This window comes from Crocuta crocuta, unplaced genomic scaffold (assembly GCF_008692635.1).
Source record: "Crocuta crocuta isolate KB4526 unplaced genomic scaffold, BGI_CrCroc_1.0 scaffold149, whole genome shotgun sequence".
NCBI lineage: Eukaryota > Metazoa > Chordata > Mammalia > Carnivora > Hyaenidae > Crocuta > Crocuta crocuta.
Window position 1 is genome coordinate 8446618 of NW_027551561.1, and position 23676 is coordinate 8470293.

The 23676-nt window shown below is 47.6% G+C and overlaps 1 protein-coding gene across 1 annotated transcript in view; it reads right to left on the reverse strand.

The window, feature by feature from the left end:
* Positions 1–1250: 1250 nt before the first annotated feature.
* LOC144219777 (acid-sensing ion channel 2-like) overlaps positions 1251–23676 on the reverse strand; it is a 137537-nt gene continuing 115111 nt past the window's right edge. The window contains exon 2 of the mRNA XM_077749865.1: positions 1251–1340. Coding sequence (XP_077605991.1) covers positions 1251–1340 — 90 coding nt within the window. The remainder of the gene's footprint in view (positions 1341–23676) is intronic.

The window sequence follows — 23676 nt, forward strand, 5'->3', positions numbered from 1 at the left end:
TGCTTCCTGGGCAAGAGAAGGCTGGAGACAGTTACTGGGTGAAATCAAGTGCTGCCTGGTTTCTTAATAGGCCTGGGGGTCACCTTGTAACTTGTGCTGTTGGGCCTGGCTGGAGGCTGTAGCTATCAGTGGGAGCTCTCTAGCAGGGCGTGGGGATGGGGGTTCATATCCCATCAGATTTTGCTGTGAATTCTGGAAGAAGCTGGCATATAAGCCCTTCTTTGAGCTGCACCCTGCCATGCTCGTCTCCTCCACTCCTCTTGGAGCACATAGTGGCTCTCAACTTAATTTTGGGAATTCCTGGATCATTGCTCCACCAGCTTTGCATGGACTATTTCCTGTCATATTTACCTTTCAAGATTCAGCTCAAGTATCATCTCCTTGGGCAGTTCTCTTTGAAAGAAGATTGCAAAGGGTAGTGAAAACCAGACAGACCTGGGATCAAATACCAGTATCGTTATCCAACAGCTGTGTGAAGCAAGTTACTTGACCTCTCTGAGCCTCATTATATGCATGTGTATGTGCACAGATGTATAGAACTCCCTGACATCACATGCATATGCATCATGTACATATAGTGAAACTCAGTATCTTAAAATTGGGAGCAGATCTTAGCAGGATGGAAATAGCATGGTGCCAGACTAGTAGGTACACACTAAATTTTTGCAGAATTAATGAACCAGGAGCAAATCAACCAATCAATCAAAAGTCAATTCAGAGCTGAGAATATGGATGCATCCATGTTTATCTTTGTGGCTCCCCATTTAACTTCCTACACATAAACACGTATCCATGTTATTCAAAGACATAATATGCAAACATGATGGTAATTGGTTTCTAGTTGCCTGGAGATTCCAGAGAACTAGTTTCTCAGGCTGTGCAGAGAGATTAAGAATGCCAGCAAAAGGCATTAAGAAAAGAGTTAATTATATATTTACTACCTCTGTCATTTTCTCCTAATTACATCTTGGCAAGCACAGTCTCCTGGATGAGTCTTAAATCTCAGTGTCTTTAAAAAATATAATAATAAATCAATGTGAAATGGAATGCTCCCAATAGCCAAAAATGCCCAGGAAAGTTTTCAATCAGTGGGAACCCCAGTGAGCAGGGCTGGTTCCTGTTCTGACTGTGTTTGGGCTCTAGACACCAGATACGGGGCCAGACAAGCCACAGAAGACAGAGCAGCATCTGGGTCCCACCACCGACGCCAGGTCCAAGTTGGAGGAGGGTCAGCTGGAGTTCCCGTGGCATCAGCTGCTGCCCATCTCCTGCAAGGCACCAGGAGGGAGAAGCCGGGTGTGAAAATTCCTGAGCCGCTCTTGTGGCATTTGGCTTGGTTTCTGGATGGAGAAGACAGGGACCATTTATTGAGCACCTTCTAGGTCAGTGGTTCTCAGCTGGGAACACTCTTGTCCTAGGGGACATTTGGCAAGGTGGGGAGATATTTTTGGTTGTTATGACTTGGGTTGTGCTGCTGGCATCTAGCAGGTAGAGGCGAGGTATGCTGCTACACATTACCCGAAGCACAGGACAGTCCCCGCAACCACAATTATCTAGCCCCAAATGTCAACCACGCTGAGCCCTGCTGCATGTGACAGCAGGCTTGAGGCTGGGTGTTTCTGTACTATCTATTATTGACTATTATCACTCGGTTTTCAGGATTCTGTGTGCCCGTCTTTTCTATTTTGGTTCTTAATGATGAGTAAAACCTAGGCCCATGCACACTCAGAACAAATGCCCAGGCTTCCTTCGTTGTAGCCACCACTCCTATGTGGCTGTGGTCACTTCCATCGAGAACCAGGCAGCACTCACCAGGGGAAGGGAGCAGACACCCTGCCGGCCCACAGGCTCCTGCACATGCCAGCTCCTCCTCTCTTCTTTGAGAAGAGACTATGCTTCTCTCCCCGGTTCCAGAAGGCAGAGTGAGAGCAGCCAGGCTGTGGCTACTGTGTCAGAGTGACCTGGGCAGGAGGCCCAGGGCATCCTCTGTCTATGAGATGACCAAGAATCAGGTACCATTCCTGGGCCCAGCCATTTCACTGTGTTCCATCCCATTCCATCCAACACATCTATATCTTCCAAGCAACTGTTAGGCCCACCTACTGGTTTCTATGATCTGAGTCTCTTGTCTATGATCTGAAGGTCCGTGGTATGTAAAAGGCCCAAAGGGATTTTCCTAAGATGTTTGCTTGTGGCCTTCACAACCACTCTACAGGGCAGAAACAGCACATCCCTTTCCCAGCTGGCGGCAGAGGCTCCAAGGAACTAGATGGCTCACTTATGCTAACACAACCAGGAAATAATAAAACTGAGATGCAAACACCGGTCCACTCAACCCCAAGGCACACATTCTTGCCACGACAGCCGGCTGCTGCATGAGAAGGGGAGGGAAAGGAAAGGTATGAATCATCTCTGACCCTGACCCGTCCCTGGTCCCTAGCATCTGCGTGTCTCCCCATGGGGTGCCAGACGCTGAAAGGAGACCCCGTCTAAGAGCAGAAGGGATACAGTCATTTGGGGACTGGCGATAGGCGGTATGAATATAGATGTGGGTGATAAACACATAGGGCTCATTAATCTAAGAGGAGGCCGAGGCGTCTTCTGAACAGGTGTCAGAAAGAGTTTAATAAAGGCCTCGAGCCATGGTGAGTCACTGAAAGCATGAGGGATGTGCAGAGGACAGTCCAGCTGGGCCAGCCCTGGATAGTTTACACTGCAGGTGGGAACTTGGGAAACAAGCTGTATAAACTACCGTAGACCTCTTTGCATTACCCTCCCCGTGTTGTGTGCCCACTCGTGCACGCACACATACATACATACACACACACATGTGTGCGCGCCCACACACACACACACACACACACACACACACACACCTTCTGTCTAACCCAGCATTTCTCAACCTGTGTCCCATAGAGCAGTACTTTGGAAATTCTGGGTGCACGGGAGTTTTGCTGCCTCCACACCAGGCCCAGATGGGGCCTGCCATTCTGCGTTTCTAACTAGCTCCCAGGTGATGCTGATGCTGCAAGTCTGTAGGCCACACTTGAAAAAGGAAGGCTTTCGGATGCCGGTTAAGCAAGATGTTCACAGGTGCTGCTTGAAGCTGAAGGATTCCAGAGGTGAAGTCTTCTGGGAAACACTACACTAAGCTGAATAAGCATCTGAGATTCCAAAGGAAAGGAGTGGGGGATAATATACATAAAGACCTTTAAAAGGCTCTACAGGAAACAAAAGAGGTTCCATGGTCAAAGACGTTTGGGAGCACCTTCATGCTGTGCAAGTCAGATCACACCACTCCTCTCTCTGCAGCCGGGATAGAAAGCCCTCACAGGGGCCAGCACGGCCCCCAGGACTTCCTCCCTGTCTCCACCGTCCCCATCTCCAGGCACAGAGGCCTGCTCTGGGAACACTACGAGCTGGGCAAACTGGCCTCCAGTCTTTCCTCTGATAGCCAACCCTACGAACCCCCCAGCCACCTTCTTTGCTCAAATGTTGCCTTCTAGAGGAGACTTTCCTGACCAGTCAATGGAATTTCACAACCTGCTATCCCCCTCTTAGCCTGCTTGACCATTTCTTCTTTATTTTTTCCAATGCTTTTTTTTACCTTCAAATACAACACACTATACAACGTATTGTTTATTGCTCATTGTTTGCCTTCCCTACTAGATTTTAAGCTCCATGGGGGCAAGAATTTCATGGCTGTAGCATTTTTTAAGATTTTAATTTTTTTAAGTAATCTCTATACCCAACGTGGGGCTTGAACTTACAAGATCAAAAGTCACACGCCCTATTGACCGAACCAGCCAGGCGCCCTTCATTGCTATATTACTAGTGCCTACAACCGTGCCTGGCATGCAATAGGTACTCTCCATCTCTGCTGAATCAGCACTTGAGCAACTGTGAGTGAAAAGATCTTAGTAGTCATGGAATATAGTAGGCATCACTCTCCAAAGGCTTTCAGCCACAGAAGCTATTTTTTTCTTTTTTTTTTTTCCTACGGGGTATCCCAGCATGACCCCACTATTCCTAAATGCACATTTGCCAGGAAACACTGCTGTAAGAACCCACCAAGGGCCCAGCCCTCATCCACTTTCCCTAGTCCTCCCTGGCCTATTCGTATTCATCCCTTGCCAGGTCCCAGGGGGATGAGTTCCATAAATTTATTACCCAGCGAATACATGCATCTTTAAACCTGCAAGAACGACGGTGCTCCCTGCCCACTCTCTTAAATGCCCCCCTCCCCTGGTGCTGCAGGGGGAGAGAAGGAACCAGGTTTCACACCAGGCCCTTTAAGCAGTAGGTGCTTCACAAATACATATTTAAGCCTCAACGTAATCCTCCAAGGTGAGTCTTAATCCCCCATTATACAAATGAGAACCAGAGTCTCAGAAAGAGTAAGTAGCTTGTGCAACTGGGATTCAGATAAAGGTCCGCCATACTTACAGCTCATACGCTCCCCGCTCCCCACAACGCCAAGGTGGCAAACCTCACAAAGAAGTGTCTGGCACATGCCGATCTGCAGAATCAGAGGTCGGGGCAGTACGTGTCCGTCCAGGGTGTCTTCCTTTCTAGCAAGAGCATCAGCACCAGTGACAATAGCTAATGCCCCTTGAAATTGTGCTACATGCCATTCATTATTCTTTTTTAAAATTTACTTGTTTAAATTCAAGTTAGTTAACATGCAGCGTAGTGTTGGTTTCAGGAGTGGAACCCAGTGATTTATCTCTTACAGACACTCAGTGCTCATCCCAACAGGTGCCCCCCTTAGTGCCCATCGTCCATTTAGCAATGGACATCCCCCCACCCACCTCCCTCCAGCAACCCTGTTTGTTCTCTGTATTCAAGAGTCTCTTATGGTTTGCTCGCTCTTTGTTTTTATCTTATTTTCCTTCCTTTTTCCTAGGTTCATCTATTTTGTCTCTTAGATTCCACACGAGTGAAATCATAGGATACTTGTCTTTCTCTGACTTATGTCACTCATCACAAAGCCAATCATTATTTTAAGCACATAACATGTATTTAAGTCTTTTAATTCCCACAGCCGCCTGGCCCGCACTTCACAGACGAGGAAACTAAGGCAGTCGAGAAGTTACATAATGTGCTGTCTTGCCCAGGGCCACATAGCTATGGAGCGGCGGAGCCAAGAGTCAGGCTAGACACAGTCCCGGACCCACCTGCTGCTCCTGTGAGCACCTCACCATGCTTTGAAGCTCTGGGTCCCCCACCCAGCTCCTCCTTGCCTGTTCCCTCAGTGCCTTCCAGAGTGTTCCACCCCAGTCATGCTCCAGCCTCCGCTCTGTCTCCCAGCTCCCTGATGCATCTTTTCTTCTGGCAGGAGGACTCTATGGACAGAAGTCCATCTTACAACCTCCCATCTCTGCAGCCCTCCCCCATACAGTCTTCCCAGATGGTCCATGCTGGGAGTCAAAGACCCTGAGAGGCTGGCATTTGGCATGGGGCACCTGAGATCCAGAGGAGCTGCTGACTTGCCTACTAAGAGCTCACTCAGTAATAAACCTGGACCAGGATGCAGGCCTGGGAATCCCTTCTCATCAGAGTCCTCTGCTCCATTTACCCTCCAGCCAGAGCATTTACCAAGCACCTGCTACATAAAAGTACCAACGACAACCCAAGGGCTTCTGCTCTACTGTCGGCGGGTTTATCATTTGTGTTCACACGTACCTTCTTCCCTCACCTGTTGCGTCCTCCAAGACATCTTTGGTTCCAGTAACAAAGTGTTTGAAAAGATAATCACTTCTAATGGAGAGGAGATTTATTTTTTAAATCAGTTGATTTATTTCCTCCGGTTTTATCAGATATAATATTGTATTAAAGTACAACATACTTTATACATACCACATAATGACTTGATAGGTGTGTATGTTCTGAATGATGACCACAAAAATTTTAGTGAGCATTCACCCGCCACCCATTAACTTAATAAATAATAACAGAAACATGTTTATAATAATAAACAGTGGTGAGCATTAAAAAATAAAGAATTATTCAGGGTTCTATGGCAGCATACAATATTGAGGGAAGCAAGAGGGAATATGGCTTAGGCTGGGAATCAAAGAAAGCTGCCCGGAGGAAATGACATTTGAAGTGAGGTTTAAAGAACAGAAAGAGGGGCGCCTGGGTGGCTTAGTCGGTTAAGCGTCTGACTTTTGCTTAGGTCATGATCTCACGGTTCATGGGTTCGAGCCCCACATCGGGCTCTGTGCTGACTGCCAGCTTGGAGCCTGGAGCCAATTTCAGAGTCTGTGTCTCCCTCTCTCTGACCCTCCCTTGCTCACGCTGTCTCTCTCTCTCTCTCTCCTAGAAATAAATTTAAAAATATTAAAAAAAAAAAAGAACAGTAAGAGTACATAAGGCAGAAGGGGTTTGAGAGAGATAGCATGTGCAGAGGAAGGTGCTGGGGCAGATAAAATAGAGCACAGTTAAGACTATCATATAACCATAATATAGTATAGAATAGATACATAACACATAAAGTACATGGCTCTTTCCAAAGAAAGTAACGAACATTTATTGAGCAACTGCTATATGTCAGCCACTTCATTGCACCCATTTCGCAGCTGGAGTAACTGAGTCTCGGAAGGATTAAGACACTTGCCAAACAAGCTTGCAGACCCTGCTGATGTCCCATATGATTGCTCATGTTCCTCTCCATCGTGCCTGTGGCCCTTTCCTCCAGCTGTTATGATGGTTTTCTCACTTCTAATCACCTGCTCCTACTACCCCTTTGAAGTCCTGTCCTGGGGCTACTACGTCCATTTTCCATTGCTCCCGGAGAACTGTAAGGTGCCTGGGAATTCAATGCCCCCGGCATTTAACTTTAATTTAAATAAATAAATTAAAAAAAATAATAATGATTGGCAAATAGCACAACTTCAAGAGGCATTAGCTATTGTCAACTGGTGCTGACAGGAAGACACTCTGGACAGACGCGCGACCCCCAAATCTCTGAAGCGTCCCTTCAACAGTGACGGCCGGGAGCATGAGGCCCCCCAGCAGTGCCTACGCGGGTACATGCTAAAGACCCCTGCGGAGCCAGGCTCACCCAGGACCTGGCACCAAACTGCTCCCTTGCCTCACATCTCCCACTTCTCTCTCTGGCCTCCGCCATCTCCTTATTGGTTTCTCCTGGGATCCCTTCTTAATAAATCATTCAGACAGGAATTCTCACCTCGGAGACTGCTCCTGGGGAACCCGACCTAAAACACAATCCACGTCTGTCTGAATTTGAAGCCCTTTCTCTTGATAGTCAGACATGATGGTTAAAGAGAGCAAGGGGAAAATGAGTTAGTAAAGGTAAGAAGCAGAAGAGCAGGGAGAGACGGGGCGCCTGGGTGGCTTAGTCGGTTAAGCGTCCGACTTTCGCTTAGGTCATGATCTCGCGGTTCGTGGGTTCGAGCCCCGCGTCGGGCTCTGTGCTGACTGCCAGCTCGGAGCCTGGAGCCTGTTTCAGTCTGTGACTCCCTCTCTCTGACCCTCCCCTGCTCACGCTGTCTCTCTCTCTCTCCTAGAAATAAATTTAAAAATATATATAAAAAAAAAAAAGAAGAAGAGCAGGGAGAGGTTTCTTTGAGCTTAGGGGGGAAGAAAGCCCCAGAGAGGTAAGAGAATGGTTAAGCGTCAAAGGATGCGGAGGTTCTAACCCAACGGAGAAGACAGGCATGCAGGGTGTAGAGGGTGACGTTACAGAAGAATGGCATGACAAGGGTGACAGAGGTCCCTCCAGAACAGAGGGGAATCGTGCCGTCTGGGTGGAGTCGTGGCACGCAGCACCAGAAGGGAGGGCAGGGCCTCCTCAGGAACAAGAGGAAGTGTGCTCAGGAGGAGTATGTGGTGGGAAGAATGGGCTCAGGTTCCAAGGCTCCGCCCACCACTTCCGGGAGTTCCATGACCTGAAACAGGTAACTCGGTTCACTGGTCAGTGAAATGAAAGGACCTACTTCAGATGTTTGTTTTGACGATTAAATAAGAAGAGCACCATAAAAACCCCGGCCCATTACTAGAGATTCAAATTGCATCTCTCTCTCTCTCTCTCTCTGTCATTTATTGGAGTTTAGGCTCATTTCTATAAAAGGACTCACTGCAAAGACTTTAATCTAGGGAGTAAAATTTTCAAAACCACATTTTAGAGAAACTCAGATTACAGTGGAACAATGACAAGCTACAGACCTGAAGAGCAATGAGATGTTCGCAGGAGACCTTTGGGTTTGGTGATTAAACCCCAGGAAAGTGGCAGTGGGCACTGCAGGACATCTATAGAGATGCTGGCAAGGACAGCGGGTGAGCAAGTGGCTTGAGGAAGTGAAGGACAGCCAGGGACCCCAATGGGCTTTGAGGTTTTGACCTGCTGTCTGAATGAAGGGGGATAAGACAAGACACACTGGTTTCAAGGGGAAGGTAGGGAGTTTGATTTGATGTATTTGAGCTTAAAGTAACATCTGGACAGGGGCACCAGGTGGCTCAGTTGGTTACGCATCCAACTCTTGGTTTTGGCTCAGGTCATGATCTCACAGTTCATGAGTTCAAGCCCCATGTTGGGCTCTCTGCTCCATGACAGCATGGAGCCTACTTGGGATTCTCTCTTTCTCTCTCTGCCCCTCCCCCATGCACGTGTGCACACATCTCTCTCTCAAAACAAACAAATAAACAAACTTCAAAAATTAATAAAGTTACATCTGGACATCCACAGAAGCAACAGCATTTGGCCAAAAGAGCCAGACAGACCTGTGTTCAAATCCCAGCCCTGCTGCTCACTAGCTGTGTGACTAGCGAAGTTATCAGGACCTCTTTGAGACTCCATTTCTTCATCTGCATAAAAAAGAATACGAATACAGGTTCCTTTAAGGACTAAGGCATACAAAATTGTCTGGGGACTCATAAACTGATAGATCCACAATACTTTTTTTTTTTTTTAACATTGATCAAGTAAATGGAAAAGAGTCATGAGGTCGACCTCAGAACTGATATCGTAGATTCCAGAAACACTGGACTGGAGTGGAAGGCTGAGGCACGAGCATAAGGTGAGATCAATTACCTTATGGAGGAAAATGTCCTGTCAAAGACCGACAGGCACCAAAGATAAATTTTCAGCTTGTCGGCTACTTCTGTTTTCCCATAAGGAGAACAACTCTGTTCAGTTGTACAAACATTTATGAGCCAGCCACAGTGGAAATGGGGACCCTGAGATGAATAAGACTCGCTTCCTGCCTCGGGAGGGCTCACGGTTTCTCCGCGGGGACAGACATGTACAAAACCCAACAGTGGGCAATGTGAGCAGTTACACCAGAGGCCTGAACCACGAGGACCGTGGGTACACCAAGGAGGGAGTGATTGATTTTGCTTAGAGGATTTTATGCGGAAATAGCCAGAACACCGAGAACTCTCCCAAAGCATTAAACACGCATAATCATTTCTCAAATAAATTAACCGTGAATAATAGTATTCACTTAATATTAATTCAAAAATGATGCTTCAAAGACGAGGAATGCGACCAACAACCCTAACCCCAGATTTCTAGGTCATTATGGTAAAACAAGGAGGGACATAAAGAATGCAGATCTTCAAGTGTAGAATCCCCCAAGATTCCAGTTCAGACAACTTCTAAACCACACAGGTCATCTGTGACGTGGCTGACCGAGGCTGGACGCTAAAACAGAAACATTCACTTGCGCTTTATGAGTTCATGGATATGAGGCCCGATGGCAACGCAAAGGAAAAATATTGTTTCCCTATTAACTGAATCTCAAGCAGCCACTGCAAAGACCAGATTGATGGCCGTGGAAGGAGCCTTACGGGTTCAGCTGATTCAAACCTCTCTTTCTGCTTTCCTGATAAAAAGGCACCGAGAAGGGAAGTGATTCCGACAAGGTCACCTAGGTGTGCAGAGCTAGGACAGAGTCCAGAGTTCCTGATTCCTCATTGAATGCTCTAAAACACCACCTGCCTCTCGAATGAATCAATGACTCCAGATCCTATAGACTCCATAACGCCATCAGCTACACATGTACATGCCCACGCATGCACACACATGTGCACACACACACACTCCTAAAGTGACCCTCAGTGGGCCACCACGTCCTCTGCGTGGAATAAGGGTCTGCCATGCCCTTGGCAACAGCCCACAAGTATGGCGCTCAGAATCAGCCCATGGGGTCTGGCCTCCAGGAAATGACAATGGGTCAGGGAAGGAGTCTTTAGTTCATGGACTGCTGTTTTCTCCAGTGTTCCACAAAATAGCCTCCCCTGACACTCTCTGCCAACCAAGGCAGGAAGTTCTGCTAATTTCCTTAATAACTTAACAAGATTATTAACCACCACCCTGTGGAGGCAGATTTGGTCTTTCCTCTTGGTTATGGGACCGCATCCATTTTTCACACAATTAGAGCCTGAGAGGATCGTCACTGGGGCTGCCAATTGTGGGCTTATTAGGAGCAATTTAGACGTGGGATTGGATTTCCTTTCTGCACAGAACCTTTTGTTCGAAGCAAATGAACTGATGTTCCTCATGTTAGTATATTAATAAAATGTTTGATCCTTAAGACTGGCCCGGTGGTGGAAAAGTGGGAACACAGCTCTGGGAGGTGGGGGTCCCAGCTTCCTGTTGCACCTCTGTACCATCCATTTGGGTCTCTGGCCCTGTTTCTCATTACCTGCTGTGATAGGGTTGGGCAGGGGTGGTCGTTCAGAACTGAGGGCCCACAACACGTTGGAAAACGTAACAGAATTATGCATATTACTGACCTAATGCCTCACAGACTAAGTAAATTGTGACTTCTCTCCTCTTGGGCAGAGCGATGTCTTCTGAGTGTGAAATGCCAGTTAGCTCAGCCTGGTCTGATGCTCTGATGGCAATGACATCATGGGGATTTAGAGAAAAACAAAGGGAGGGGGGCAACTGAGGAAATTGACTCTTAAGGTCTGTCTCTGGTCGACTATTTATTCATTGAAACTCAGCTTTCCTGACCCTGCCAGGCTGGATTTACTTCTGCCCCTCCACACTACTTATTTGGGATTTCTGCTGTGTACACATAACACCTTCTCCCAACTGGGCTGTGCCTACCTTAAGGATGTGGGGTGAATGCTGGTTCTCGCTCTACCCAGGAGTGTGTGAGAGCCGGTTCACACTGGTTCGCGGGAGCCAATTATGTGCATTTCTTCTGAGTTCAATGACTTATTGAAACTGGTCTTGGTGGGAATATGTACAGCAGGGAAACTGAACAATATTACAAATCAGGACTTGGTTTCCTCTCAGAAAGCTACTTGTTAAATATTTACTAGCATATCACTGACTATATCCTCAATGCGTGGTTTTAGGGTATAATAACTGCATAGTTGAATTTCGATGAATAAATGAATGATCAGAGTCAGCAAACCTGGGAGCTGATAGGCTTCAGGAAGGCCAAGCTACATGTACAAGTGAGACAGAAGGCTGCCTGGGTAACTTGCATGAGGGGTATAAACAAGAGCAGTGGTTTTAAACCTTTGCCGTGTTTTAAAATCACTTAATACCTAAGCTGCAACTCAGTATATCAGTCCTGAATCCCTGGAATGAATCCCTTGAACATCAGTATTTTCTAAATAACCCCACGTGATTCTGTAACATAGCCAAGTCTGAAACCTACTGGCTTAGAGAAAATTCCTAGACCAATCTTAGCCCATCATGACACCCATCTCCAAGCACTCCAAATGTTCCCTGGTGTCTACATTTGGGACACTGAGAGTCAAGATGAGGAATGAAATTTCACTGGTAGGTTAGCGGCCATCCCTCTAATAAGAGGCTGGGTTACAAGGAGGCTCATGTCTAGGACGATGATGCAGTTAGGTGGCCATTTAACAAAAAAAAGCACCTCAGGGGCGCCTGGGTGGCTTAGTTGGTTAAGCGTCTGACTTTCGCTTAGGTCATGATCTCGTGGTTCGTGGGTTCAAGCCCCGCGTCGGGCTCTGTGCTGACTGCCAGCTCAGAGCCTGGAGCTTATTTCAGAGTCTGTGTCTCTCTCTCTCTCTGACCCTCCCCTGCTCACGCTGTCTCTCTCTCTCTCCTAGAAATAAATAAAAATATTAAAAAAAAAAGCAGCACCTCAACTCTGTTGAAAAGAGTTCAAAAACTGAAGCCTAAAGACAGTTTCCCTACAAGTCACTAGTGCATGACCATTGTCCCCACTTCCCCACACTAGAACGCCACTGCCAGTCCCTTTGCTCAACACCACATGTCTGCTGTCTTTCTCTCTTTAAAGGGCCAGTACAAGCACCACCTCCTCTTTGAGGCTCTCCTTGATCTCCAGAGCCATCAGCTAGACACGGAGGCAAAAGCATGGGCTCTGGAGTTCAACAGACTCTAAGTTCAAGCTCCAGTTCTGCTTGATAGCTGTGAAAATTCAGCAAGTCACTTAGCCTCCCCAAACCTACATGTCCCGCCTGTAGAAAATGTGGTTGGCAACACTTAGATAAATTGATATAACACACTGGAAGTGTCTGGTATCATGCACTAGAAACGGGAGAGGACAGAACCATGCTATTTCAGTCTCATCAGTCCTAACCTTGCACTTGTCATTTATTCTGTCTGAGTCATGCCCCTCTCTGACCCTCAGTCTCCTCCTCTGGAAATGATGGGCCTTTTCAGTTCTAGAGGGACTTCATGTTTCTGCCTCTCACCCATCATGTATCTGCCTTTTGCAGTGATTGATCTTTTTCTATATATGACCTGTCTCCCCAACCAGATTAGGGGACCCCAGAGGGCAGTGAATGTGCCTTATTAGTCTCCATATCTCTAGAGCCCAGAAGAGTGCCCTAAACTTAGGACATGTATCACATTAGACTTCCATCACCTTAGCTCTCTCCTGTTTTGTGAGTGCCTCATCCAATGAAGGGTCCAGCCCGAACCTATTACAATGCTGTCTGGTGCTCTGGCCCCAGGGCTCTGTGACCCAGCAGGCCCGAAGCTGCTGTAACTACTTGTAAATGGCTCCGTATATGTGAACTGCCAGCAGGGACCTGTGGATACATTTTCCAAATGGTAAGAAGAGCTTATGTAGTAAATTACCAATAGATCAGCCATGGGATTGGATAAATGTTCTTTCAGATGTCACCCACCTGGAATGATACATATCCTTTCGGACACTTGGTGGTATCACCTAGGTGTGGTCAAAGTAAATCAGGGGAAGTCACACCATGCTGTGGGGCCGAAGCCCCATCCCGCCCTCGGATCCCTAAGTCATGAGTTAGACTCGGCAATCTCTCCTCAGTAATTGCCTCTTTCCCTAAGTGATGCCAGAGCCAATGCGTTTTTTATTTCCCCTTAAATGAGGATTTGCTAGTGGGCCTGTATTTTTTTCTCGCCTAATAACAAGTGACAGCAAAGTGTGAAATTAGCTATAACAAGCACCAAAGACTGAATTTTGCAAACTCCCAAACAAGCTGAGAAATCGGTAGCTGGCCCTCAAGGTCCAGGGGCATGTACTGGTCTTCCTGACCCTGAGCCCACTAGAAGGGGGTAGGGCAATCTCCTGGCTCCAGACACCCACTGGATTTTGGGGGTGGGAAACTGGTGATCCCACAGCTACTGGGAAATTTCACTGATGCCAACACTGGCTCATTTGATGCAAGCATCCCAGAAGACAGAGGCAATGCAAAAGAAATGGGGCTTGTTGAGATGAGATTTCAAATAATGCTCCCTGGAAGAACTAATCCGTAGATGTGATTTTGACTCTTGATATACCGAATCTCCAAAGTGCTGGAGAAACAAAGGAGAGCCTGGATGTGTCAGAGGATTCCACACTCCTCATAACGACCATGCCCTGCTAGCTGCATGGCCTCAGAGCAGGACTGCTAGCTCGGGTTATGCTGGCCAACCCCCTCTCACAAGGCCACTGTGTTCCACAGGCAACAATACCAATGGCTCCCACTGGGGTGGTGCAGCCCTGGCAAGGAAATTTTCTCTCTCAGAGTCTTAACTTCCTCATTTGTAAAACGGAGATAATAATGCCTTATTCACGGGACAACTTGGAAAATAAAATTGGGCAAGTGTATGAATTAGGTCATTTTCCCATCCTCGCTGCAAAGCCCAGTCCTGATGTCCTAACCCTTGAGGCCTGACACCCAGAGCATGACAGAGGGAGACTCTCCCCTCCCCACCCCTTGTCCATATCTCCTGCCTCATCTCACACTCCCTTCCCCCACACTCCTCAGCATGTACCCTGGCTCCTGCCATTCTGTTTCTCTCTGTCTGACTCAGTCCCACTCGCAGCCTTCTTAAAGGGATGTCACACCTTCAGGAAGCCTCTTCCTCTAGCCCCTTCAAGATTCTGGGTCTCTATTCCTGTCTACAACTGGCTGTCGGCTTCAAACCTGCTCATGTATACTCTGCCTTCTGTTGCTCTGACGACCTGATTCTTGCTCTGCTCCATTAAGCCTCGAGGGAGCTAAGGGAGAGGGGAGTCTGCAAGGAGGAAGAGGAAGAGGAAATTGCCCCCATCAGCTCACTTCCTGTAGGCATCCTGTCCACTTCCTCTTCCTGCTGGCCCCGCCCGGTCTCACTCCTCACCCCTACAACAGTAGTCTGGTCCACTGACATCAGTCCGATCCAGGTTTCCCAACAATTTCACAGTGCTCTTCATTGTACTCTCTCTTTCAGCTCTGCTGGGTCTCCTCTGTAAGCTTCTAAGTTTTAATTATCCCACATCTTCCTGTTCCCCCAGTTCCTAGGGGTGGTGGCCTCCTATAGTTGCTGCATCTGGGATAACTTCTAGTCCTCTCTCTTTCTCTCTCCTTTAAGTTACTTGGTTAGCAATTCATTATTCCTCTGTCCTTTATGCTACCTGGTTAGCAATTCATTATTCTTGGGTAATCATTCTTTTCCTTTCAGTCTCTTTCTTCAAAACACTTATGCAATGTTCTTCTTCTTACTGGACATTAACTGGTACATCTACATACAAACCATGACTTGAGACTTTCAAAGTGCATATCAGACAAACATACTGCTGTCATCTATCATTCATCTCACTGGTCTTTCTTCTTTCTAGCCTTAGGGCCCAACGTAGTGTCTGGCTCAGTGAATACTGGTGAATTTGTGACTCACAGAGTAAATGAAGGAATGAATGGTGCCCGTGGGGTTCAACACAGTTCAAGGCACAATCGTTGGGGCTTCTGCCCAGGTCCCCTTCACTGGGATGGCAGCGGGGCAGATGTCAGCCAGGAACGTTCCAGTACAAAAGTCATTGAGGATCTCTGGAATCATGCCCAGTGAGTTCACCAGACAGCCAATCCATGAAAGACTGAGGCCCGAGGCCTGGGATTCAATTGTAGCTCTGCAACTTAATCTCTGTAAGACTTTGAACAAGGGATTCAACCTCTTTGACCTCGGTTTTCTCATTCACAGAAGAAGAAATGTAAGCCGCTTCTTCTGCCTCATCTCCTGACATTTGCCCCAAGAGCTCCTGCAGTCACATCACAAGAAGACACTCACCTTCCTCCAAATGCCTCATCCTCGCTGGCTTGCAACACTCCTGGGCCTCATTCCTACTGCCCCCCCACGGCCCCCTGCCTGGAAAGCCTGGACCTGGTAAAGCCCCACTTAGTCTTCAGAACCTTACAAATACCACCTCCCCTGGAAAGACTTCCCAGACTATAGCACAGTGTCCCATGCCCACACACTTAGCAGCTGTGTCTTCTAATGCTGGGGCATCACATACTGCACCTGCCAGAGAGAAGATCGGTCTCAACTGTGATCATTGCTGTGTGTGTGTGTGTGTGTGTGTGTGTGTGTGTGTGTGTGTGTCCCTTCATGATTAGATCACAAGCTCTTTGAAAGAAAGGACCTACTTCTGAGTTATCTTTCCATCCCTGGGCCCCTCCAAGCATGCCTGTACACATGCACTGTGCTGACCACCAGGCACATCTGGGTGAATCAATAGTCATGGCTCCGCCCTCCTGGAGCTAAAAATCAGGTGGGAAAAACAGACTAAAGGAAGAAAAAAAAATTAATGACCCAGCCACTAAATAAGAATTTTGAATCCTGAAATGTCTTGTGAAGGATGCAAATGGTACCCTGGTCAAGACTAATTGGTGGAAGGGGATGACTTGGGAATACCCTAAGAAGGCTCTTCAAGGAGATAGCATTTTAGCTGAAATCTTCAGGCTGTGAAGGAGCCATCCAGCTGAAGGTCTGGGGAGAGCTTTCCAGAAGGACTCAGCATGCGCAGGGTCATAGGATGGAAAGGGCTCAGCAGGTATGATGCTCTGGCAAGGGCCGAGGAAGCCGCAGCACACAGAGCAGCCCAAGTGCAGGTCCAAGTACGTGGAGAGATGGTGAGGGAGGGGAAGCAGTGTGTGGAATCACGGGAGGCTCAGTGGGAAGGTGCTGACATAACTGAATCTGATTTTTTTNCATTAAGCCTCGAGGGAGCTAAGGGAGAGGGGAGTCTGCAAGGAGGAAGAGGAAGAGGAAATTGCCCCCATCAGCTCACTTCCTGTAGGCATCCTGTCCACTTCCTCTTCCTGCTGGCCCCGCCCGGTCTCACTCCTCACCCCTACAACAGTAGTCTGGTCCACTGACATCAGTCCGATCCAGGTTTCCCAACAATTTCACAGTGCTCTTCATTGTACTCTCTCTTTCAGCTCTGCTGGGTCTCCTCTGTAAGCTTCTAAGTTTTAATTATCCCACATCTTCCTGTTCCCCCAGTTCCTAGGGGTGGTGGCCTCCTATAGTTGCTGCATCTGGGATAACTTCTAGTCCTCTCTCTTTCTCTCTCCTTTAAGTTACTTGGTTAGCAATTCATTATTCCTCTGTCCTTTATGCTACCTGGTTAGCAATTCATTATTCTTGGGTAATCATTCTTTTCCTTTCAGTCTCTTTCTTCAAAACACTTATGCAATGTTCTTCTTCTTACTGGACATTAACTGGTACATCTACATACAAACCATGACTTGAGACTTTCAAAGTGCATATCAGACAAACATACTGCTGTCATCTATCATTCATCTCACTGGTCTTTCTTCTTTCTAGCCTTAGGGCCCAACGTAGTGTCTGGCTCAGTGAATACTGGTGAATTTGTGACTCACAGAGTAAATGAAGGAATGAATGGTGCCCGTGGGGTTCAACACAGTTCAAGGCACAATCGTTGGGGCTTCTGCCCAGGTCCCCTTCACTGGGATGGCAGCGGGGCAGATGTCAGCCAGGAACGTTCCAGTACAAAAGTCATTGAGGATCTCTGGAATCATGCCCAGTGAGTTCACCAGACAGCCAATCCATGAAAGACTGAGGCCCGAGGCCTGGGATTCAATTGTAGCTCTGCAACTTAATCTCTGTAAGACTTTGAACAAGGGATTCAACCTCTTTGACCTCGGTTTTCTCATTCACAGAAGAAGAAATGTAAGCCGCTTCTTCTGCCTCATCTCCTGACATTTGCCCCAAGAGCTCCTGCAGTCACATCACAAGAAGACACTCACCTTCCTCCAAATGCCTCATCCTCGCTGGCTTGCAACACTCCTGGGCCTCATTCCTACTGCCCCCCCACGGCCCCCTGCCTGGAAAGCCTGGACCTGGTAAAGCCCCACTTAGTCTTCAGAACCTTACAAATACCACCTCCCCTGGAAAGACTTCCCAGACTATAGCACAGTGTCCCATGCCCACACACTTAGCAGCTGTGTCTTCTAATGCTGGGGCATCACATACTGCACCTGCCAGAGAGAAGATCGGTCTCAACTGTGATCATTGCTGTGTGTGTGTGTGTGTGTGTGTGTGTGTGTGTGTGTGTGTGTCCCTTCATGATTAGATCACAAGCTCTTTGAAAGAAAGGACCTACTTCTGAGTTATCTTTCCATCCCTGGGCCCCTCCAAGCATGCCTGTACACATGCACTGTGCTGACCACCAGGCACATCTGGGTGAATCAATAGTCATGGCTCCGCCCTCCTGGAGCTAAAAATCAGGTGGGAAAAACAGACTAAAGGAAGAAAAAAAAATTAATGACCCAGCCACTAAATAAGAATTTTGAATCCTGAAATGTCTTGTGAAGGATGCAAATGGTACCCTGGTCAAGACTAATTGGTGGAAGGGGATGACTTGGGAATACCCTAAGAAGGCTCTTCAAGGAGATAGCATTTTAGCTGAAATCTTCAGGCTGTGAAGGAGCCATCCAGCTGAAGGGCTGGGGAGAGCTTTCCAGAAGGACTCAGCATGCGCAGGGTCACAGGATGGAAAGGGCTCAGCAGGTATGATGCTCTGGCAAGGGCCGAGGAAGCCGCAGCACACAGAGCAGCCCAAGTGCAGGTCCAAGTACGTGGAGAGATGGTGAGGGAGGGGAAGCAGTGTGTGGAATCACGGGAGGCTCAGTGGGAAGGTGCTGACATAACTGAATCTGATTTTTTTTAAATATTTTATCTATTTCTGAGAGAGAGACAGTGTGAGCAGGGGAGGGTCAGAGAGAGAGGGAGACATAGAATCTGAAACAGGCTCCAGGCTCTGAGCTGTCAGCACAGAGCCCAACGCGGGGCTCAAACCCAAGAACCGTGGGACCATGACCTGAGCTGAAGTCGGATGCTCAACCAACTGAGCCACCCAGGTGCCCCCTGAATCTGATTTTAAATGATTACTCTGACCTCTAGGCTCCTCCCTTGAAAACATGGCAACCATCATCTACTTCTCATGGTTTTCCTAGATGTGAGCCCTTCATAAGATGTTGACCTCTGTGCGAAGACTTCAAAGATGGAGGAAGACAGCCTTGTGAGGACTGAGGTCAAGTTCATGGTACTTGACAGATAATGGGAACTCAATCAGTAGAGTTTCATTTGGTTGTTTTTGTTTGTTCGTGTGTTCATTCAGCAAATGAATGGATGAATCACTTGATATTTGTTCAAGGTCTGTTCTATCAGAGGAGGTCTCTGCTTATTGCTGGCAGCTAAAACAGCCTGAGCATTCAGTGCTGATTTCCTATAGACATAAATAGGTCACCTATGGAAGCTCCCACCAGCCAATCTTCCTACTCCAGTTTGACTTTGCTTTCCTGAAGGAGGGGATGACGTGGGAGACCACCGTGCTAAGGGCCTTCTGAAATAGCCAGAGCAAACAGCATTGGCTCATGAAAGGCAAACTGAAGGCCAGCGAGGGAAAGTCAGAGTGGCCAGCACCAAAACCGGTCCTTGAGTTCCACTGTCCTAACTGAAGTTTCAAGTTCATTCCCCTATACCAACCTGATGAGGGCAACTCTAAGGTTGAAGGAAGAGCACCATGGGGGAGCCTTTGAACATACCTTGGGCCAAACACAAGCTTCAGCATCTTCACTGTTGCTAAGTTACCTGCTCTGGGGAGGTGTATGTGCTTGGAAAGTGCATGGAAATTCACTCCTCTGGACCGCTAGCCTAGAACACACCCCTGCTCCCTCTGGCAGAATAAGCAGGTAGCTGTGTTCCAGGCTGGAAAGGGCCAGATGGCCTTAGACTTATAAACTCAGGTAGTTCTCAAAGGGCCAGAAGACATCACCTGCCACCCAACTTCAATCTTACCAGAGAAAAAATCCCAGGCCCAGAGAGAGGAAAGCACCCCCAAAAAAGTTTGCTGATTCTGGGAAGAGACACACTTTACAATTGCCTGGTGGTAATTCCTAGATAAATGACCAACGGAAAGGTGTTTGGTGTCTCACATTGGAAGAACCCCCCAATGCATGTGTGCACGCACACACAGGCACACACACGTACACATACACACTTAAAACGAGTTGGTAAACTCAAAGGCAAGAGAAGAAAGGCAAGACTGGTCTAGTACCTAAATTTTTGTCCCACCTCTCCATTACTCTACTCCAGGATCTTGGTTCAGTCTCCAACTATCCTCTTCCTTTGAATGTAAGTGTCTAAATGGCCAATCCATTAATTCCTTCTCTAGCATGGACAGGGCTAAGGAAGGTGTGTGTGTGTGTGTGTGTGTGTGTGTGTGTGTGTGTGTGTGTGTGTGTGGTTTCCTCATTTGGCTCTCAGAACAACCGATTAAGGCAGGTATTATTCACCCCATTTTATAGATGCAAATGTTTAATCAATCTCCAAATCTTTAGGTCACTGCTATGCATCAGATGCTGTGCCAAGCAGGACTCCATTCTCATGGAGCTGATACAGTATCAGAACAGAGAAACTACGGAGCAGAAAGAAGAAACTCATTAGTAAGCCAAGCCTTGAACTGGGGACTCTATCCCAGACCTCTTCTTCTTTCTATAGCACTGAGTCATATCTTGTTAAGAATAAAGATTAAAGTGGGGACAAGATGATCCCCAGGGAAGGGACCCATTCATCTTCTTTGTCCTGAATCTTAGAGTGATTCTAGGACAAGAGGGTCATCTCCCCCCTGCAAATGAGTGGCATGCAGCAACTGTCTATAAACTATGCTGTGATTAGGCAGAAGGGAGAAGATCAACAAGTTTAACCCTTGTGTGTGTGTGCGTGTACACATGTGCACTTGCATGCACACAGACATGTAGAGGAGCCACAAATACCTAGAAATTTGCTATAGGGAGGACCTTCCCTCCCTGCATATACACACTTAGTCCCCATGTTGGAGGCCCCCAGAAGCCCAGAATGCTCTGAGTGGAGCACTGCATAGACCTGGCCTCAGCATCAACCCCAAATCAAATCCTCAGCAACCCTGGTGCTTTCTTACCAGATGTAAGGAGCCCAGCTCTCCTACCCAGCTCACACATGTGCACTACACTTTTCAGTTTGCAAAGAACATTCCTGTTTGTTTTTCAAATATGAAGAGTCTACCTACGTAGTGGCTGGTGGAGAGGGGTGGTAGGAGGAACATTTGGCCAGGGCGTGACATTCCGATTTACCTCAAATTTAGACTTTTAACTTCCACATAAGGGTCCACAAACACATGTTGCCATTTAGGGTGTTTGAAACACTGACTCTCCGAATGCAAATATTTAACACGGGCTATCATTTTGTAATTCTGTTTGATCCTTTTTCAGAATGAGAGCTCTAGAAATGGGAGTGCTCAAGGCACATGACTTTGACAGACCCTAAAAACACCTCTGGGGCATCTAAAGAACAGGAAGTATCACCCTTACTTCACATATGGGGAAACTGAGGTCCAGAGCCCTCCAGCTCAGAACCATCTAGAACAACCTCGTTCCATGTAGCTGGGAGCACCAGAAAGATTCCCTGAGGAATTAAGTAGGGTTGTCAATGTAAAATCCACATTAGATTTCCTTTTTTATTAAGCATTTATTCATTTTTGAGAGACAAAGTGTGAGCAGGGGAGGGGCAGAGAGAAGGAGACACAGAATCTGAAGCAGCTCCAGGCTCTTTCTTAGCTGTCAGCACAGAGCCCAATGCAGGACTGAAACCCATGAACTGCGAGATCATGACCTGACTAAAGTAAGATGCCTAACCGACTGAACCACCCAGGTGCCCCTCCACACTGAATTTCTAAAACTTAGCACAAAAATAGAANAACTGAGCCACCCAGGTGCCCCAGATCCACACTGAATTTCTTTTTTTTTTTTTAATTTTTTAAATGTCTTTATCTTGAGAGACAGAGAGCGAGCAGGGGAGAGGCAGAGAGAGAGACACACACAGATTCTGAAGCAGGCTCCAGGCTCTGAGCTAGCTGTCAGCACAGAGCCCAATGCAGGACTGAAACCCATGAACTGCGAGATCATGACCTGACTAAAGTAAGATGCCTAACCGACTGAACCACCCAGGTGCCCCTCCACACTGAATTTCTAAAACTTAGCACAAAAATAGAAGGTTAAATATCTCATTAATAATTATATTTATGACATGTTGATAAGACTTTGGATAGATTTACAAAATACATTGTTAAAACTTGTTCTATCTCTTCCTTTTCACCCTCTTAAATGCAGTTATTAGAAAACTTAAAATTATATATGAAGCTCACATTATATTCCTATTGGCTAATGCTGCTCTGAGGGAAGAAGGTACCATAGAACCATTGATGCCAAGTACATGCTGGCTGCGATCGCAGCAGGGGGCATTCCTGCTAAACGTTTCGAAACAGCCTTGAGGATTTTATACCAGCTCTTGTCCATGTCAGTGGAAAGGACTTGAATTTGGGCGCTGGGGAGAGCCAGGGCCTTTCGACCCACCAGCCGTATTTCTGAATCCACAGACATCCATCGAGTGAGATCAGAGCAGTCAAGTGGGGGCCAGGATGAGGGGGGCTAACATTTTGGATGAGAATGTTGCACTAAATGCAGGCTTGCTCCCCATAAATCACCTTGATTTGTAGCAAATTAGATGGCAAAATGAAACACCCAGGCGGAAATGAAATGTTAGCGGTAACGGCAGCATCATCATATCCCAGCTCGCCTCACACAAGCTTGGAGCATGAGCCTTACATGGGTGACTCCAAGTACCCGGCTCCTTCAAGACCTTGTGGGCAACAGTGAGTCAGCCTTCAGCCGCCAAGGTGGTGGGCACGGGGCTGGGCTTTGGGGACCCCAGTTAGAACGGCCGTCTCCCAGAGCCCAGGCCAGATAAGAACGAGTCCCCAGTAACTCTGGTCCTGCGGGGCCTACGCCTCCAGGTTCAGACTGGGGGAGACAATGCGTTTATGTAACCCAAGTAAGTCCTGAGAGAGAAAAATGCCAGCCTCCATGGTTCCAGCAAGCCTCAAGGGCTCCCCTTCTGAAGAGGCCTCAGCCAACCCTCTCCTGGGAGCTGGAGACCAGGATCCAGTTGATTCTGTCACTGTTCTCCATGACCTTGAGTAAGTGCCTCCATGTCTCTGGGGCCAGTCCCTTCCTTTGTACAATGGGGATACTATTGGCCTCGATACCTCAGGGTCCTTTTACCTGTGACACTTGCGTGCTATATGATCTCACTCCAGCACTCACAGAGACAGAGACATACAGACATACCACAGAGAAACACACATGCAAGTACACATACAAATAAATGTACACACAAAATCATACACACAGAGACACACCCACATAGACACAAGAGACACACAGATATATACACAGACACACAGATACAGATACCCACACGGACACATACAAACACACATGTACACAGACCCATACATAAATACATATATAGACATATACACACAGACACACAACACACATATCCAGAGACATACACAAACATATAGGCACATGCACCTCTAGACACAAATGAACATGCACAGACCTGCACAGACATATGTAGAGATCCATTAAAACACACTGACAGACCCAAGCATACACACACACACGCACACACACACACGCGCGCGTGCGTGCACACACACACCATCGCCCCTTCTGTTTTCATACCCATCGCCTCCTCCCTCCCACGGACCAGACTTTGGCTCCAGATCACTCCCACAGGCAAGGACTACACACACTCTCTACCTGGCATGTGACTCCACAGCCACATATCTGGGTCACTGGCGACACTGCCATTTCTCCACCTCCACCCGCAGCCCTGTGTTTTCAACCTCCTTCTCCAATGGCCTCTTCTCCATCACGCATGGGAGCTCCCCACAGATCAGAAATCCCCACGCCCTGCCCTCCTCCCTGACCCATATCTGCTTCCCTTGAGTGAGAACTTCACCTGCGTGCCTCTGTCCCTCCCCTCCTGGTGCTCTGGAGCCCTCTGCCCCTGGCCTCTGCCTCCACTGCTCCATGGAAACCTCTCAGGCAGAGTGAGCCGGGGGGGGGGGGGGG